We start from the raw sequence: 18,707 nt of genomic DNA on the forward strand, positions 1-18,707 counted from the left end.
TGTTGTTGTTGTTGTTGTGTGTTCCCTCCAGCCGCGTCACCGCGGTGTAGCCGTGCGGCTCTGGAGGTCCCTCACGGCGGCCGCCAGGGCCGCCACCTCTCCGTCGTCGCGGACGTCTTCCGGGTTCAGGAAAATCGTTCCGTACATCCGGAGACGCCAGCCCATGAGGGCCGGGCACCGGAAGAAGAAGTGCCGGGGCGTGTGGCCTCCTCCCGGCACACGGTGCACCGGCCCGCCGCACAGTCGATGTCAGGGCACTGGCGGCGATCGTCGGAAGGGTTCCGTTCAATCCGGTGGAGGTATTGGCGGGATCCTGACCAGTGGCCCGCGCGGAGCTGGTGGACGTCGACGGCCGACGATCTGTCCCCCGTCGCGGCCGGCGGCGGCAGCCGGTTCTCCATCAGGGTCCGGTACCAGCCCTCCGGCCAGGCGGCGATGGTGCGGTCGCGGGCCAGTCTGGCGGCCGCGCGGTGGGCGGTAGCGACGTCCACCGGGACCGCCGCCTGGGGGAGCGCGGTCGCCTCCTTGGCGATCTGGTCGGCGCGCTCGTTTTCGTCGACGCCGCAATGGGACGGCACCCACTGTAGGTGGATCCGGCGGGACGGACCGGCCAGGGCCGCTAGTTCGGTCCAGATGGCGGCTCCTAGCAGGGTCTTCTGGGACGCCGGGCCCTCTCTCAGCGTCGCGAGGGCCGACTGCGAATCCGAGCAGATGGTGATCGGCGCGCTCGGCTGGTGCGGGTGGTCGCGCAGGTGGTTCAGGGCCGCGCGGAGTGTGACCATCTCCGCCCTGAAGCTCGAGCAGAGTTGACCGGCAGGGACGCGTAGCTCGTCGGTTGCACCGTCCGGCCACTCCACAAAGGCTCCTGCTCCTCCGCTGCGGACTCCCGCATCCGCCGACCCATCCGTCCAAACCCAGATGGCTTGCTGGGGGAGGGACGCTAGGTGTTTCTTCGCCGCCTGGTGCAGTTCGTCAGGTTGGGCGTCCCGCTGTGCAGCGCTCCGATGTCCAGGGAGAATGTGACGTGTGGGCAGGCGGCCACCTCCCACGGCGGCGCGCGGGCGGGCAACAGGGGCTCGATCGGCAGCACGATCCCAGCAGCCCGCCAGGTGTCGTGCCCCACCCCGCCCCATCTGAGCTCGTGCGGAACCCTCTTTCAGATACGTAATATTTATTTATTTATTTTATTTATTTGTTGCACATCCTTCCATGCAGGCATAGTTATTTCAGGATGGCACATGATCAGGGAACCACTATGCACAATGCACATGCACTTTCCTCGACCCGCGTTCGAGTTCACTCAAGAGGAGAAAAAGAGAAAACAGGACCAAGGCAACACCTTAGACCACTTCAGCATCAAACTATACATTTCGTGGTGGCCTGATCGCCCGCTTAAAAACAAATATGCTGGACATGCCTTGGATCTCTCGGGGCAGCCGGTTCCATGCCGAGCCAGCCCTGTACATGAAGTGTTTTTGAGTGGCAATAAGCCGCACTTTCGGTAGGTGCACCTGCTCTGTATCTGTCAGGCGCGTGTCACGAGTCGCCACATCACATCGACGTTTGAACATGTTTTGTACCACGATTGGTGCATGGGGATCGCAGATTGCGCGGTGCACCTTCAGTTGATCACGCTCCTCCACCAGCTCGCCAATCCGTGACCAGTGGAGCGACTTAAGAACTGGTGTGATGTGATCACGGCGCTTCGAACCGGTCACCAAACGAGCCGCAAAGTTAATCATTTTTTGCAGTCGCTTAAGTTCTTTGTCGGCAGCTCCGCCCCAAACTGGTAAGCAGTAGATAATTTGAGGGAAGATGTGAGCTTTGATAATAGTAAGCAGGGCCTCGGTAGTGAAGCTACGCCTGAATCTGTAAAGCGAAATCAATATGCTGTAGCAACGGCGCACAACTGATGAGATGTGTTGATTCCATGTTAACGTCTGGTCAACAGTTACACCAAGAAGTTTGATCGTTTTTGAAGAATGAAAGGTTCTGTTTGAGAACGTGAAAGCGAAACCAGATGCTTTTTGAAGCGAGTTTCTGGAGCCAAGGAGGATGAAATCTGTTTTTGATGCATTCATTTTAGAGAATTACTTCTAAACCAGTTTTGAACGGAAGCCATTGACTTTTCTATGCGCTTTCTGAGCTGTGACAAACTCTCACTGTCTGGCGGCGAGCTGTCGAGGAGCTGCGTGTCGTCCGCATAGCAAACCAAACGGCCGTAGGGAAGATGTCCCGGAAGATCTGCCACAAATATGCTGAACAAAATAGGTCCCACAATAGATCCCTGAGGAACACCGAAGTTCACAGGACAGATCTTGGACCCACCACGTACCATTTGCCCCCGTCCGCTTAGGTAACTGTCGAACCAATGTGAAGGCACACCCATCCATGCCATTTTTTTCAAGAGGACGCCGTGGTCAACACTGTCGAAGGCCTTACTGAGGTCGATCGTCGTTATCGACGTGAGCTCACCGTTGTCGATCTTATCAACGGCCCACGATACTGCGTCGAGTACGGCGTCCTCCGTGGAGTGGCCACGGCGGTAAGCGTATTGACATGCGCTCAGTAGACGGTTGTCATACAAATAATCACTCAACTGGGTACACACTACACGCTCAGCGATTTTAGACATGACAGGCAGTAAAGAGATAGGCCGGTAATTACCAGCTACACCACGGTCGCCAGCCTTATGAATAGGGACCACACAAGCTATTTTCCAGCTATCAGGAAACACACCAGTAACAATCGACTTATTAATCACATGAAGCAGCAATGGTCCAATAACGGCGAAGCAGCGACGCACAGCTAAAATTGGCACACCATCCATACCAACAGCCCTGGAGCTACTCATGTGACGCACGGCTGTTGAGAGCTCCGGCAGAGTGATAGGCGTCAGCTCAAAACCGGTGGCGCATACTACTGGGGGACGATCGTCAGTCCCCTCAGCCTGACCAGTAGACTGCAATTTAGATGCAATTTTGGCGCCGACATTAGCAAAGAAATCATTAAAATTGTCAGCTTGAGCGACATCAAGATCTAATGACGTAGCAGCGCCATCACCAGCCGATGCATTCTTAGCAAACAAATTGAAGCGACTCCAGAACCCACGGAAGTCCTTAGCTGCTAGCTGACTACACAAAAATTCTTTTCGCGCACGTACGAGTCTGCTCTTGACCGAGTTACGTAGGGCACAGTACTCACGTCGGAGATCATTCGATCGGAACATGAGCCAATTGTCACGAGCCTGATCGCGCTTCAACATCAGTTCACGAAGCTCTGGATCGTCTTGAATCCACGGGCAAGGCCCCGCACGATAAGACTTCACTCGCATCACTGGACAATGCCGGTTGATGATATCATTCCATGCGCGCATAAAAATACTCAGCTTTCCGTTAACATCTGGCGCATCGAACATTGGTGTCCAGTCCGTAAGCAACAAATCGAGACAAATGCGATCCCAATCTGCCCGCTCCCATCGTCTGGTCTCACGGATGACTGGTGCTTTACGGATCCTCGTCAGCGGTACGGAGCAGATTACGGGCTGATGGTCACTCAGGGTGTCAGCTAGTACCATCACTGAGTCACTCAGGTCGGCGCAGTTTGTGATTATATGGTCCAGCTATCTGCCACCTCGCGGTTCCCTTGTCAAGCCGAACTCATAGGCGGCGGAACGGGGAGGGCACCGCGGCACCGTGCCCCCTTTGATTTTGGCATTTTAACATTAGCCCTATGGGCGTTGCATGGAATGAATGGGACCAAAAGTCGGCAGTGCCCCCCTTAATTGAAGGTATTCCGCCGCTACTGGCCGAACTGATGACACGCAATGGCCAGTCAGTCACAGCTCAGCTTCCTGCGGAACACAGGAAGACACATTCAGTGAGAGTCGGTTGTCATTGATTGTGTCAATATTATTGACATGGTGACTAAAGAACGGTTATATTGCGCCAATACTGTTGCCAGTAGCAGCACCACCAATCTTTTGAACTAAAACCACTTGACATCGGTAAAAAGAAACCCTCTAGCTTTTTTTCAAACAATCCGTGAAATAGAGGGGATTAGAAAAACCGAAAACCCAAATATTAGCACTAGATAACATAGATCTTAAATTTTGGCCAACATTTTTAAAGCATAGGTACATCAGAGGAGCTGTTGGCGGCTTACCGTCGCGTCTGTGATGATCTCTGAGTCATGTCGCATCGTCCGTTTTGTTACGCCCGGTAGTTCAGCGGTGAGTCGCTGGCAATCTGGCTCACTGATTCAACCCCTCAGATGCCGGCGGGCTGTGTGGCGAATCACCTTTTACAAATGTCGGGTATTGATAGCGTCATTCAGCATATGTCGGTAGGCGCTAATACAGATATTTTTTTATGATAACCTGTTTGTTTTCAGGGCGCTGGAATCAGATGAAATAGCTCCCATATAGGAGATAGTGAGGTTGTTGATGGTAGGTATCTGAAGAGTGTTGTTTCCCAACTCAGAATAATTGTAATGTGCCATCGATTGTACCTTTTACCGCAACCCTGTCGATACCTATATTAGAAGGCTTGCCTGATTTACTAATAGTCTTTCATTTAGAGAAAAATATATATCACTAATCAAAATCGTTAGGTATGCTGGTTCTGTTGCTCACCCCTTATCTACAGGCTACAGCATCGGCGCGGCGCACGTCTTGGTGATTCCTGCTCTGTTCCTCCTGTTTCGTTTTTAGCCGTCAACCTTGAAATTTACCACTTTCCTAACAACTCAACAGGAAAAATGGAACGCGATATTTGGGAAAAATGTATGTTTCCGAATTGTTTTATTTCTTCTTAAGCAGTTTGAACAAAAATAGAAGTCATTTCCAGGGGCGGCGCCACGGGTTTTCGATAGGGGGGGACGGGGACCGAAACTCGAAAATCCCAAAAGTAGGTAGATACTGATCGTGTATGCAAAAAAAAAAAAAACGAGGCACGTAACGCCGCGAAACTTGGCAAAGCCCAAAACACATCGAATCGTGCATCCTGTTTCCAAACTTATCCTAGGACACCTAAGATCGATCACCTTTTCAAGCATCCTTGCCTCTAAATCAAAATTTGCAGTCTTGCCAACTCAAAGCTGGTTTCCTACAAGCTGCGAATTGCTCAGGTATGAGTAGCAGTGCCAACTATTCTTACGTTTCGTACTTTCAAATTTTCGATCTTACGTTTGGTCAGCTTCAGGGCTTCACCATTATATAGTCATGGAGGAAAAGTGGGAATGTCTTCTGCTCTGACAAGTGCGCCAAAACTGCAATATAATTTCAGAATCATGACATCACCACCTGATCCACATGCAACGGGCAGGGTGCAGCTAATGGCTAGCCGTCAGTGCCCAGTGGTCATGTCATCGGTGGGCACTCAAAAGGTCATGCTAGGTCATGGAAGGTCACCAGCCGTTATTTGATCACACTTTCTGATGGATTTTACTTGCCAAGAGCTTCGCGGGAAAAACGAGCGCATGCACCGTTGAAAAACAATGAGTGAAAGGGTCTCAGGTCCGGCGACCTCTGCAGGTGAAATGCCCCAGGGTAGGATTCCGGTCCTTGTTGATTAACTTCGTCAAAAATGGCAGTAGAGCTGTGATGTCGGCACCATTGTGTTCGTCATGATCGAGCTGGCGCGACCTGTATCGTTCTCATATTAACTCTCCAATCGTAACAACTACCTACAGCAGGGATTGGCAAATGGCGGGGTACACCCTTTGGGAGGTAATGAAGGTCTCTGGAAACCTCATCCCTCATCTCTTTAGCATTAGTGGCTCTCCTTATGGAACAGGTTTCTTGACTGGTCTGTTTCACCCCAGAATTCAAAGACCAGTCAAGGTAAAACCGAGCGCACCACAGTGAGCACAATTTGATAAGCTGGGTTATCTCAATTTTCATGTAGAACCTTTCACGTCTCACGTACCTAAAACCCTTTCGTGCACTCATGCAAAAGCAACTGCCATGTTTCAACAGCTGGTAATGGCATTTTCACAGCCGCTGACGTAAGAAGGGGAGGGGTGGGGGGCTCGATTAGACCCCTAGCCGTTCGGTCGGCCGCCGACCGAACTTAGTTTTGCAGAAAAAACGAGTGCTATCGAATCCCTTGACGAGAGGGAGCCGATGCTATCCAATTATATGGTCTTGTGCTACTGCGTGCTTTTTTGGTCCTGCCTCTGATCTATCCGAACACTTCTCCCCACAAGTGCTGGGGTTGAATGGCATAGATTTCAAATGGTTCCTGTGGTAGAACTGCCATGCTTGAATTTGACTTATTAGGAATGGAAAATATCCATATAGTAACGGAAATCTATGGAATTTCAGTGAACTTGATTTTGTCGGCAATGGGGTCTGGCAGTGGGGTGGGGAGGTAATAACCCTGCCTGGCGCCACAAAAGGGGGGGGGGGCACGATCCCCGAGGCCCTGCCGATTACCTTATAACTACAGGCATCACAGCTCCACACCTTTTGCAGATGGCCAGGACCCCCTGCGATACATCCCAACAGCAATGGCTTATTCAGAACCTGCCTTGATTAACCAACGATGCATTAAATGCGACGGATAACTCTACAATGCATTATTATCAACAACTGAACGGGCCTCGCCGATAGGGGGGTACTGTACCCCCCTAACTTTCGATAGCGGGGGACCTGTCCCCCCCGTCCCCCCCGGTGGCGCCGCCCATGGACTCATTTCTCATTTGAAACTACCCCAATTATAACGATATGATAGTGCCCGTTATTGGCAATGTAGGTGGCAGCACCGTCGACTGCGACTTTTTCGCTGTAACTTCGACCTGCCCGAGCCTCGTCAAATCGCATTTTTACGCAAAACCAACTGCAGGGCTAGTGTTTTGGCATGCTCCCGCCAATTTATATCTTTGTCTAACGCGAATCTGTGAGAAAAACCCCTCTGTCGACACACCCTATTAGGTATGTATTTTCATTATTCACCAGTAAAACGCCTTTGGGGGGCGACAAACTGGCGAGCGAGAGGGTGAGCCTTGCACGTGCGGAATTGCGAGTGGGTACCTCAAAATGACTTATGCACAGCACCCTACTAACTTGAGTAACTGGTCTCTAGCGATGTGCCAAATTTGAGCGCAATCGGCCCAGCCGTTTTCGAGATCTGGAAGCGGCACCCTTCACGTGCGCACGTGTTAACTGGGTCCCAACTGACTTGCACTGCACCCTACTAACCGGTCCCTAGCCGTGTACCAAATTTGAGCGCAATCGATTCTGCCGTTCTTGAGATCTGGCAACGTCCCCTGCACGTGCGCACGTGCAGCGGCACCCTAACCGTGACACAGGAATGGGTGCCTGCCTTCATGCCATTTTTCATGGCCATTGGCCCAGTAATTACAGAGATATTGCAATTGTTGCAAAACTGACACCGCTTCGTTTTGCACGTGGCGTGGCAGTTGGCACGTGCATACGAGGTCACACACATGCATCGGTAATAGTTCAATACTTGGTAGAAGGAATGTAGCTACCGGCTATAAAAACTTCTGCAAGTAAATTGTTACAGTGGTTGCGGAGATATAAGTTTCGCAACAGCGTGACCACGGCCGGCCCCTCATACTCAGAAATTTATGCTATTCTAACTATCTTGTTCAAGTGATTGTAATCTTGCAATGGCACTTTTGAGCATTATGAATGTAATTATTAGGTATGCTATTAATAACCTTATGCTCATATTAGTAATTATATTCAAAAAGAAAAGTACAAATTAATATATTTCGACTTGCGCCTTCATCAGAATATCAGTTATTCTGATGAAGGCGCAAGTCGAAATATATTAATTTGTACTTTTCTTTTTGAATATAATTACTAATATGAGCATAAGGTTATTAATAGCATACCTATTCTAACTACTTAGACTTCGATCGCTCCGCTCGCTCCGTAACAGTGGCGTGCGCAGTAGCTTACGCACAGCTCGACAATGGGTCCGAAAATACAATGGAGGAGCGTCACGTGTGTCACGTGCCCTGCTACCTGTGAGATTTTTGTGACATACAGGAGGTGAAACAGAGGGAATGTGCCCCAGCCGCCGTCACTCTTCTGTCTTCTTCCGTGTTGTCGGCTGCTAAATCAGTGGCCCAGCGTTGGAGAGTCATGGTGGTCTCTAAACAGCTACCAAAAAGTTTGTTCACAGTAGAACAGTCAGAAAACTCGCCACTGCTTCTTACAACGACACAGGAAAGTGCAAAGGCGTATTTTCAGGACGGTACTGTTTCAGGAAAACAAGAGTTATCAAGAAACAGCGAGATCGAGTCCGGATCTAACAACTCTTCATCCGCTGCTGATGGCCAATCATCAACTATCCCTGAGCGCACCTGCTGGTCTCAAGTGAAACTGTTGGCATGCCTCTCGGCTAGCAATTTTCTAACCGGCGCCGGTCCAAACACACACATACTACTCATCACAACAGAAGCTGATCGTCGTGGCCTGAGCAATGCCTCAGCGAGCTCAGTCTTCAGCTGCCACGCGTTCTCCCTCGCGCTGGGGTTCTGGGCCATGGGCTGGCTGGCGCCGCGGATCGGCGTGGTGACGCTCTACAGAGTCGGCCTGCTGTTGACTGGGGTCATCCTGGTGGTCTACGGTCTACTCGTCTACGTGGAGAACCATACGGCGTTCCTGGCGTCCAGCATGACACTGCGAGCCGTCGAGGGCGTTGGTACGGCGGCAGTGCTGACTGGAGTGCGCTCAATTATCATCAACCAGTTCCCGCAGAGGATGAACTCGGCCATGAGTCTCGTGGAGGGAATGTACGGAGCGGGCTCGTGCCTCGGCCCGGCCCTCGGCGGTGCCATGTACTCGATCGGCGGCTACGGGGCTCCGTTCTACGCGCTCGGGACGCTGTCGGTAGCTAACGCTGCCATCAGCCTGCTCCTGATGCCGGCCGTGACGGAACACCAAGCTGACTCACCGGAGAATGATGGCCAGGGGCCAAACTACCGCGACAGCCTGCTGTTCGCACTTTCCAACGCCGACAGCTGGCTCATTTTAGCGGCTTCCTGTTCGGTGGCCGTCAATTGGAATGGCATCGACAACTCTCTTGCACCATATGCGCTCGACACGCTCAACATGGAGCTTCCGGAGCTGAGCCTCTTCTTTATGGGATCGTTTGCCGGATTCGGACTCTCCAGCCTGCTGTGGGGTCGACTCTCGGACTCCATCGACAACACGTTCGTGCTAGAGGCCGGCTGCCTGGCGCTGGTAGCGCTCGGCATCCTGCTCATCCCTCCCTCGCCTCTGCTCGGTCTTCTACCGTCCCGTCTTCTGCTGGGAGTGGGGATGACACTGCGCGAGGTGTTTCAGATGGGCGTCAACCTGCCCCTGCTGCCCCTCCTGGTGAGACTCTTAGTGTCGCGCGGTATGCCGGACGATATCCGCAGCCACGCGCTCCTCACCTCTCTGTGTGGTTTTACGTTCGCTGCGGGTAACGCACTGGGCCCGATGCTCGGCGGTCTGGTGACAGACTTCTGGGGCTTCCCCGTCCTGGCGACGTGGCTGAGCGGCATCACGGCCCTCCTCTCTGTGATGATGGCCGCGCGCGCTCTGGTCTACCACCTGTCTCGTCGGACGGCACCGGCGCACTGTAAAGCCTATGTTACGCTAGCATGATTTTATTGAATATTGATTATGAATTCCGCGTTTTTTTTTTCTGTTTCTGTGACATTTCGGCTTGCGTTGTAAATTCGTCCCATAGCGTATCTATGTATTGAGCAAGCTACACTGCCAGCCTGTCGTCCCGTGAAACGAAATCCTGCAAAAACTGACAGGCACCGAAAAAAGTTCAATGCTCTGAATTCTTCGGTTTATTTGTTGAGCAAATAGTACAGTGTATGTACAATGTACACGATTCACTAATATTGTAAGTATTAGTGAATAATTAATATTGTACTCAATTGCATATCTTATCCCAATTCTCATCTTGTATATTTAATATATTCATTGAAAACAAAACAACTATAGTGTCACCTCGAGTGTCGTAAACCCGCGCCCTGCTGGGGGAGAGGGGGGGGGGGTTGAACACCCCCTTGTGTTTTTTTTTTTTGCACACTTTATCATACATCGATTCTACACATGTTGTGAAAATTTCAGACCAAGCTCATTCAAGGTCAGGTCACAGGTCACTTGGAGTGACCTCACCTCATAAAAAGCTTCAATGTCTGCTATAGCTACACCGAGTGACCGATCGCTTTGAAGCTTTCAGTGGTTGCTAAGAACTATAGCATGTACGGCTCTCGCGAGATTAAGCGGTAGGTTTTGCACTATGACATTTTCGGTTATATCTCAGAAACTAATCGATCTACGATGAAACAATTTTATACGATCATGGCCGGCTTGTGAACCAACAAGTCGATCGCATCTTCAACACTTAACCCGGCAGTTGCTGGGGTATTTCGCCACCCACCGTTTGCTGGGGGGGGGGGGGGGGCGTTAAACGCCCCCAGCCGATAACTCGAGAACCAATAGGCGCAGCGAAACGCACGAGGCGGCAAACGAAAGAGCGCGACGAGACAATTCAGATGAGTACTTTAAAGTTGAATTTTGAGGTCACAGGTCGGGTCAAGGTCAGGTCAAACACCTGAAATCGGGCTTTCAGTAGCATGGACTTCAGGACTTCGCAATGGGCGCCTCTCGCCATAAACTCTGTCAAAACGGTGCACAATCCATCTTATAAGGCCTACAAGAGTGTCAGCTCCATGTATGGGTCAATCAAGCATAGGTCAGGGTCAAGGTCAGGTCAACCGGGTAGGCACATATCCCCGAAAATCAAAACTGATATTCGCAGCCTGTGACACATGTTTTATAGGTAATTTGGGGCGTAGAACACGATGGTGACATTCATTTTATCATATGTGTACGTGTTTGGCTCAAAAAGTTCAATTTAAGAAATTCATGTATCATGGTCGTGAAGTAGTCACGAAAAATTGCCAAGATTCAGTTCAAGATTATGGAAAATGCGGAACGATAATCAATAATCTAAGATAGCCATTTGATTGACCATGGTATTGGCAGTCTAATGGCGTTTACGGCATGTCTGTATGTCTATTCTGTGATTTTATATGATTTTTTGAACATATGCCGTTTTTGGTCGAAAACTCAGAAATCATGACGTCACTAAAACCTCGATATCTCAAAAATATTCAGACCGATTTTTTTGAAACTTTGTCACAATAAACTTCAATCAATTCCCTACAGGTACCCAAAATTTGGCGCGCCTGCGGCGCGCCGTTTTTATGCTATGGCCCGGCGAAAAAAGTGGGGGCGTTTAACGCCCCCCCCCAGCAACTCGCGGGTTAAAAGCTTAAGACGACGAAGCCTGAAGTACACCAAATTTTTTAGGTGCAAAACCTACCGCTAAAACCCGCGAGACCTGTACAAAATTTATATCTCAGCATTTTGATATCGGTGACCTAAGGTCAGGTCAATTTTGCGACCTCCCATGATTCAATGTCAATGAGAGAAAACTGAAATGCGCCGCTTTTGGACGAAAGCCATTATAAACACTCCCAAACACTGAATTACAAGTAACGTAGACACACTGAACATGAAAATGGTATCCGTGACCCCTGTTTATGCCCTCGAGGTCACCTCAGGTCACGAATGGTATCTAAGAGTTTTCGCAAATAACTCTGATAGAGGCATGCTAGAGCAATTAAAACGCCTTAGTGATCAGCTCGACGATACGGATCGACTGATAAGCAACATGACCATTTTCGGTCAGGTCATGACCTTGACCTGAGGTCAATTTTTCAAGTTGACTTTTCAAGGCCTGGACCATCAGCAGCGGATGAAGAGTTGTCAGATTCGGACTCGATCTCGCTGTTTCTTGATAACTCTTGTTTTCCTCAAAGTCCTGAAAATAGGTTTTTGCACTCCTCTGCATCGATTTCGGAAGCAGCGGCGAGTTTTCTGTATTGCTGTGAACACGTGAACAAACGATTTGAAAAAAAATGGAAACCAGCACGATTCTTCGACGCTAAATCGCTGATTTCGTGGCCGACAATACGGAAGAGATAAAAGTGGCGACGGCTGGGGCGCTTTTGTTTCACCTCCTGCGGTCACAAAAAATAATCTCACAGGTGGCAGGTCACGTGCAGCCCCAAGTGACTCAGGTGGCGCCGCTTCATCGGGTTTCCGGACCCATTGTCGTGCTCCAATTGTGCGCAAAGCTACCGCACTCGCCGTTGTGAATGCCTTTACTGCCCAGTTAACCTTCCGAATTCCTCGAAGGCTAAGTGTCTATAAAGAAGGAATGTGATCCTATCGCTTTCTTAGGAATTTATTCTAAACTTATTATATGTGACTTGCACAGAAGTTATATGAAATATACTCTGATGCATAAATTATTCATTATTTTAAGTTCGTCAAGTGATAGGCATGATGAGCACGGAGCACCCCCTTTCATTCCTAAGGTACGGAATATATTACCACTGCTGGAAACTAAAACCGGTTTATTCCTTCATTTACCATTTCAAGGGCTAGCTCAAAACGTGTCACGATATATGCATGGTTGTCTTTACCCTTGCACTTCTGGGGGGGGGGGGGGGGGTCGAACGGACCCCTATGTTTTTCGCAAATAACTCGCGCAAAAAGCAGCTGATCGCGCCGAAACTTTCAGCACCCTCGAGTTTATCAATTTTACGCATACCCTGAAAATTTAATGGCCCTGACCTAAATTATATGTGAGTGACCTGTTTCTCGAGACCATGTTTGGCCGGATTTGACCTACATCAAAGTTGCAAAAAGGTCATGTTCGTGTTACAATCCTCCCAAGATTAGTTGGACTGTCCAAGCAACGAGCATAAATTCGCTGTTGTAAGCGCGGGGCACACTCATGTCGATTCAACAACAATATTCGAGGTGGGTTAACAGTTAAGTAAGCATTTGTTGATCTTTATGTAATATGTATGGTTAACCGTGCAGGTTGCTAAAAAGAGACAAACACTATTCGTTCGAATTGTGTTTCTCTATTTATTTTCAGCCTTTTTGAGCTGCTTCGATTACGTATCTTCGGAGTAAATTCGAAGCTCATTCTCGATTGTTTTATGACATACGACGGTTCAGATGCTCGTATCTGCTGGAAACGATGTCGGTCTAGTGTTGGTTTCAACGAAACTCTCCGATCCGAATCACTCCAATCAATCGTCTTTTATACTTTGTGGCCGTTCGACGAAGCTGCGATTAAATCACGCGTCTCTCTCTCTCTCTCTCTCTCTCTCTCTCTCTCTCTCTCTCTCTCTCTCTCTCTCTCTCTCTCTCTCTCTCTCTCTCTCTCTCTCTCTCTCTCTCTCTCTCTCTCTCTCTCTCTCTCTCTCTCTCTCTCTCTCTCTCTCTCTCTCTCTCTCCCCCCTGCTTCCCTCACTCTCTTTCCCCCTCCTTCCCTCTCTCTCCCTCCCTCCCTCTCCCTCTCTCTCTCTCTCTCTCTCTCTCTCTCTCTCTCTCTCTCTCTCTCTCTCTCTCTCTCTCTCTCTCTCTCTCTCTTCCCGAACGGCTGATTTCCATAACACAACAAGTGTTTAGTAAACGGCGCTGGTCCCGTGCACCTGTCCCTCATTGTTCCGCGACCCTCCCCCCTCTCTCCCTCCCTTCCTCCCCTCTGCCGTCGCGTCGGTGACGACTATTTGTTCCTGGACCGACGACGGGTCGGCCTGCCGCTCTCGTCGCTCCGTATTCAATGGTCTCGCGCTCGGGTGCCCCTCAGATCCCCTCTCCTCCCGCTGCCCCCCCCCCCCCCAGGCGCGGCCTTTCCTCTCTCGGCTTGCCCCAACTATGGGCTGCGCACGTGCGCACGTGCGGCGGCTGTGATCAGGCTAGCAGATCCGGTAGCGCGGGTGCGAAAATCCGCCACGTGCACGTGCTAATAGCGCGATGATGGTCCGGTTGGGCTTTTTAGGGATGTGGTAATGAGTTCGGTGGCATTGATTCAGATATAGCGCATTTATGATTTAATGCCGCAAAAATATTCCTATTTGAGTGAATATGGTTGACGGGAGTGGCTTGCCGGCAAGTAACGTTTTTACTTCATTTAAAACTTAAAAAAACTTAAATTTTATCTAAGTTTTTCTCACCCAGCGCTGCGATGTCGAGTCAAACATTAAGCATATTATGCAATTTGCTAGGTATACGTCAAACTGAATTGAGCTAATATTTCTTCAGAGTTTAGGAGCAGTTTTAAAAAACAAACGTTTGTATGCTTTGAGGCTTTGAAATGCGGCTCAAGCAGAGCTGTTCGGCCATAAATGATAAATACTGGAATACTAATAATACTGAAACAATAACAATAATAATAATAATAATAATCTGAAGTGGCCTTGATACAGCCTCTAGCTCCAGAATACAACCGGCACAACCATTCACAAATCACAGCCCACAGCCAGTATACAACTTCCTTATCCCGGTTGCACGTGCCACGCGCACCCCTCCCCCTCCCATCGACGCCGTGTACCCCCAATAATCGCCTGGGGCCATTCTGCGTGAATCTGCTCGCCAATTGGACGCGTCCCATACGATTTCCATACGGGGCGCCGGCGGCCGGGGCAGCTATTTTCCATGAATTTGGAATCACCCGGTGAGGCATTGTGTGCACGTTTGGTCCGCTCGCCGGGCCTATTGTCGTCGCTTCTATTGTTTACCGGCCGGAGGAGCGCCGAATGGGCCGCTGATTTTATATGGGAGGGGGGCCGGCGCGGAAGGGGAGCTGCGTGCTCGTTGGCGGAGGGGACAGGGGGTCGAGGCGGACGGGGTTTGATTGGAGCCAGAGACGCAAATGGTAGGCGATTTGTGTTCGCGATCGCGTGTGTAGAGCGAGTTAGACCTGTGGTTTGGCCCGATTCATTTGCGGGTTTGGGTTGAGATTAATTATATCGTCTCTAATATGTGAGCGGAACGAGCCGGGTATATTTCACTGAATTTGAGCCTTTGCACTGCACCAATGTGATCGCGAAATGGCTTATTATTTATGTGGATGACGCAGCATTTCTGATATTGACTAGCTCGAGCACCATTCAGCTCAAGATTAGCATGATGGAATAATCTATTACATCGAAGATTAATGCTTTCAATGATATGCCCTTCAGATATAAGCTGCCTGTTGGACTAATTTGCCTCCATACATGCGTAATTATCAGCAACGGAGCTGTATGCCTCGCCGAAAACGGTAGGTTAGGAATATTGGATATTCCTATGCATGCTAGGATTTTGGTTATTTACCTATCATTTCTCTCTTAGTTTAGGTAGAAACAGTAATTTTCAAACGGGACTAGGATTCTCTCTCTCTCTCTCTCTCTCTCTCTCTCTCTCTCTCTCTCTCTCTCTCTCTCCTCTCTCTCTCTCTCTCTCTCTCTCTCTCTCTCTCTCTCTCTCTCTCTCTCTCTCTCTCTCTCTCTCTCTCTCTCTCTCTCTCTCTCTCTCTCTCTTTCTCTCTCTCTCTCTCCCTCCCTCCCTCCCTCCCTCTCTCTCTCTCTCTCTCTCTCTCTCTCTCTCTCTCTCTCTCTCTCTCTCTCTCTCTCTCTCTTGCCAGAAACTGACAAACTGATTCCGTACGACCCGCTGCTAATCCGACCCGCACACTGTGCTTTACCAGTGAATCCGTGGAGCGCCACCAATTTCGGTGACCTCGCCCCGTTCGCTCACGCCACGGTACACATGCGCCCCAATCCTTCATCAATCGTTCCTCAATTCTTCAACCCCTCTCTCACTCTCCTGTGAAATAAGATCAATCCAGGTGTACCGGCCGCTGGGAAGGGTACCTGGCACCAACCCCATCCGGGGCACGTCACAATCATCAACGACACAATCGTCTCAGTCGCTTCATTTCGCTCAGATCGACCCATCAAAACTACCGCACAATCGTCCTCACTAATCGTCCGCACGAGCTTTCCACACCTTTTTCCCTCGCCTGCAGCGCTGCGCCCGACACAACGCCCGGCGCTTTCAGTGCTTCCGATTCGCACGCGCGCTCTCGCACAATTCAGGTTACACCCGAGCTTCGCTCGACGCCGCCGATTCGAAGCCGACGCCAGAGGACAAAGCATCTGTCACCGGCTGATCGGCTGGCGGGTTCGCCTCGCCACATCGACGCCCCGTGGCGAATTACCTGCCGATTTCACGCGGTGTGGCGGTAAGCCGGTGGGGATTAGTGGGATGATCACACCCCACACAAAACCTGGCTGCCAACGCCCGATCATTGGGGGAGGGGTGGGGAGTGAGGGGCGGCGCACGTGTGGATAAGACGCATCGGAAGTGGTTTTGTGTCTGGTTGTGATTATTGGACACTTAGGAAGAAGGCAGTGTAAGACGCAACTGGTTGTAGATAGTAATAAAGCGAATTCAGTTTCAGCGCCATACAAAACCTCATCCATCAAATACAACGATCAAGTAAAACATCATGCGTCAATGGGCCAATGCAAATGCACGTAAATACTTTTTAGCACTAACCAATTAATAACTCGAGCTATCTAGCTTTGAGGTACGCAGGTAAGTACCTACCATACACGCGCTTGTCTGTAGTCTACTATGAAGCTACTTTGTTTCAAAATCATAAAGTGCAGTGCCTGATATCGACCGTGAATTATCAGTTGGCACAGGTTATCGATCGACCCAGCTACATATCTCGGCTTTTGCCATTAGTGAGACGGCGCCCTCAACTGTGCCCACAGTCCACACACACACGTGCCATCGTGCAAACAGGGAGGTGCCACAGCGTCATCGGCTACTATGGCAACTGGTGTATATTGATAGAGACAAGTAGAAAAACACGGAACAAATTGTGCATGGACGCGTTTCGATTATTAAATCTTCATCAGCATGACATAACCACAGAGAAAACAAGACATATGACATTTATCTTGTGTTCCTCTGTGGTTATGTCATGCTGATATTTAATAATCGAAACGCGTCCATGCACTATTTGTTCCGTGTTTTTCTATGGCAACTGGGCTGGTTTATGCTGAGTACAAATGTACTCAGGTACTATGTATGTTCTCAGTGACTCCAGCACTGGTGCGCCGACTAAAAACGCATAAATAAATCGGGTTTCTGAAAATTTCAAGCTTCGGTTGCAAGCAATGGATCGCAAATGACATTCATTAGCCATGAGATTGCAAATTAGATGCTTTAAATGTCTATCTGGAGAAAATGCCCTTTCGGTTTAAGGGCAGGGACCTGCTTGGGTCAAATCATTCGTGAATTGATCCAGCTGAAAGAACCACCAAAAACGACTGTCACCGCGAAGCTCAAGCTGATTTAAAATACATGAAGCCATCATTTGTCGGTAACGGAATAACACGCTGAATGCCGGCTAGTGTCGTTCATTTGCCTAAATGCTCCATAAAAATGCATAGCTTCCACGCTAAACTATCCTCGAAAAATCGCAGGAATGCATGGCCGGACCAATACGCACCCCGTTCAAAATTTAATTTCATCAGCACGTGCACGAAGTGGCTCTCGTGTAAAACGCATAGCGAATCAGCTGGCTTCCGAAGGTTCTGCATAAAGACCTAATCATATTCACATTCCTTTTACAAAAGGCGGTTGCCTCTCTAAATGATCCTCTTTCGTCAAGCCTCATATTGGCCAATTTCGCGTTACCAGCGGCGCCTAATCATATCAGAGTACAAAAGGTGCGGAGGGTGTCATTGGCGATGTCACGTGCCGTGGCCCACCACGCACGTGTCGGCACGTGCGCGGCAGCACGTGCCGCCACACACGCGGCACCGCCGGTGGTATTATCCCGTCGGAGAGGCTAGTTAGTGGCTGGCACGAGTGAATTACAGGGGGGGGGGGGAACGGATTTGAGGGGTAAGGGGTGGCCGAACTAGCCAGATAGTCTATGTCGGGTTAGTCTGGAATACTGGTCTGGGTGGCGACGGACGATTAGTTGATGGATGTAAGGATAAAACGGCATTTTTGATAAAACTCTCAGGTTGACTTGTGTTGTCGAATACACCATGCAAAATGCAAATGATTTCTGAAAGAAAACCCGCCTATAACTTAGGATAAGGCATTTAGCTGCATAAATTTTCGAGCGTTTCTCAATCCACGGAGAAAATAGCTACAAATATCACTGCAGCCCTGAACGCTGGACCTTTTCCTCGACGTCATTTACTCTCTCAGTTCTCACTCTAAATTTCCCCAATGTCTCCAAGTACACACGGTTCCAACTCCTAGTCCTCACCTCACCACACCACAGCGCGGCGGACCGTTTCAAGCCCGTCCAAGTGACCGCTCGGCTCGCGGGCTCCAAGCGGGAGCATCTGCGTCCTAATGAGCCGCTCTATCTCTATCAGTCGGTCCCCTCCGGCTCGGTAGATGAGCTCCTCCTGTTGGACGGAGGGCTCATCCGGCTCCGGAGATGGGGACACCTGTTGGTCAAGATGGTCTGTCTGTTTAGGAGAAGTGGAATGTAAGCGATGAACTGCCAGCGGCGCAAGAAACGGGCATCACCGAGACAGCGAGTGTGGCCCGAGTCTGGTCCAGAAAGGAAGAAAATGTGTTTGCTTGTTTTCCTTTTGTACCCAAATAAAAGTTTTTAGAGGTATGTAGATCATATGCTGCTATGGCTTCAATCCACTAAAAACGCCACAATTTGGGCCTCTTCTAATCACACTTGCTTTACCTTATGCGTAAGCCGTAGCCGCCAGTGGGATAACTTAGCCACCTCTGTCAGTCGTCACACACGTGCATTCCGTGC

The 18,707-nt window shown here is 49.9% G+C and overlaps 2 protein-coding genes across 2 annotated transcripts; one reads left to right on the forward strand and one right to left on the reverse strand.

Annotated features, from left to right (window-relative positions):
- Positions 1 to 285: 285 nt before the first annotated feature.
- LOC122373449 lies at positions 286 to 940 on the reverse strand. Its single transcript, XM_043351518.1, has 2 exons — positions 504 to 940; positions 286 to 456 (listed from the first exon to the last, which is right to left on the reverse strand). Exons 1-2 carry the CDS (start codon positions 780 to 782, stop codon positions 286 to 288), a joined length of 450 nt encoding a protein of 149 aa, XP_043207453.1. The 5' UTR covers positions 783 to 940.
- A 7,578-nt stretch (positions 941 to 8,518) lies between these two features.
- On the forward strand, positions 8,519 to 9,628 carry LOC122373450 (MFS-type transporter SLC18B1-like). The gene has a single exon (XM_043351519.1). The coding sequence runs from the start codon at positions 8,519 to 8,521 to the stop codon at positions 9,626 to 9,628; it is 1,110 nt and encodes a 369-aa protein (XP_043207454.1).
- Positions 9,629 to 18,707: the final 9,079 nt, after the last annotated feature.

The sequence above is a fragment of the Amphibalanus amphitrite genome, unplaced genomic scaffold (assembly GCF_019059575.1).
Source record: "Amphibalanus amphitrite isolate SeventyFive unplaced genomic scaffold, NRLGWU_Aamphi_draft 001497F_arrow, whole genome shotgun sequence".
NCBI classification, from domain to species: domain Eukaryota; kingdom Metazoa; phylum Arthropoda; class Thecostraca; order Balanomorpha; family Balanidae; genus Amphibalanus; species Amphibalanus amphitrite.

Bases quoted from the DNA above. Each gene is read 5' to 3' on its own strand.
- LOC122373450 (XM_043351519.1), top strand. From the start codon at position 8,519: ATGGGCTGGCTGGCGCCGCGGATCGGCGTGGTGACGCTCTACAGAGTC.
- LOC122373449 (XM_043351518.1), bottom strand. From the start codon at position 782: ATGGTCACACTCCGCGCGGCCCTGAACCACCTGCGCGACCACCCGCAC. The intron at 457-503 runs GCGGCGGTCCCG...CGCGGCCGCCAG, and splicing joins AGGCGACCGCGCTCCCCCAG to ACTGGCCCGCGACCGCACCA.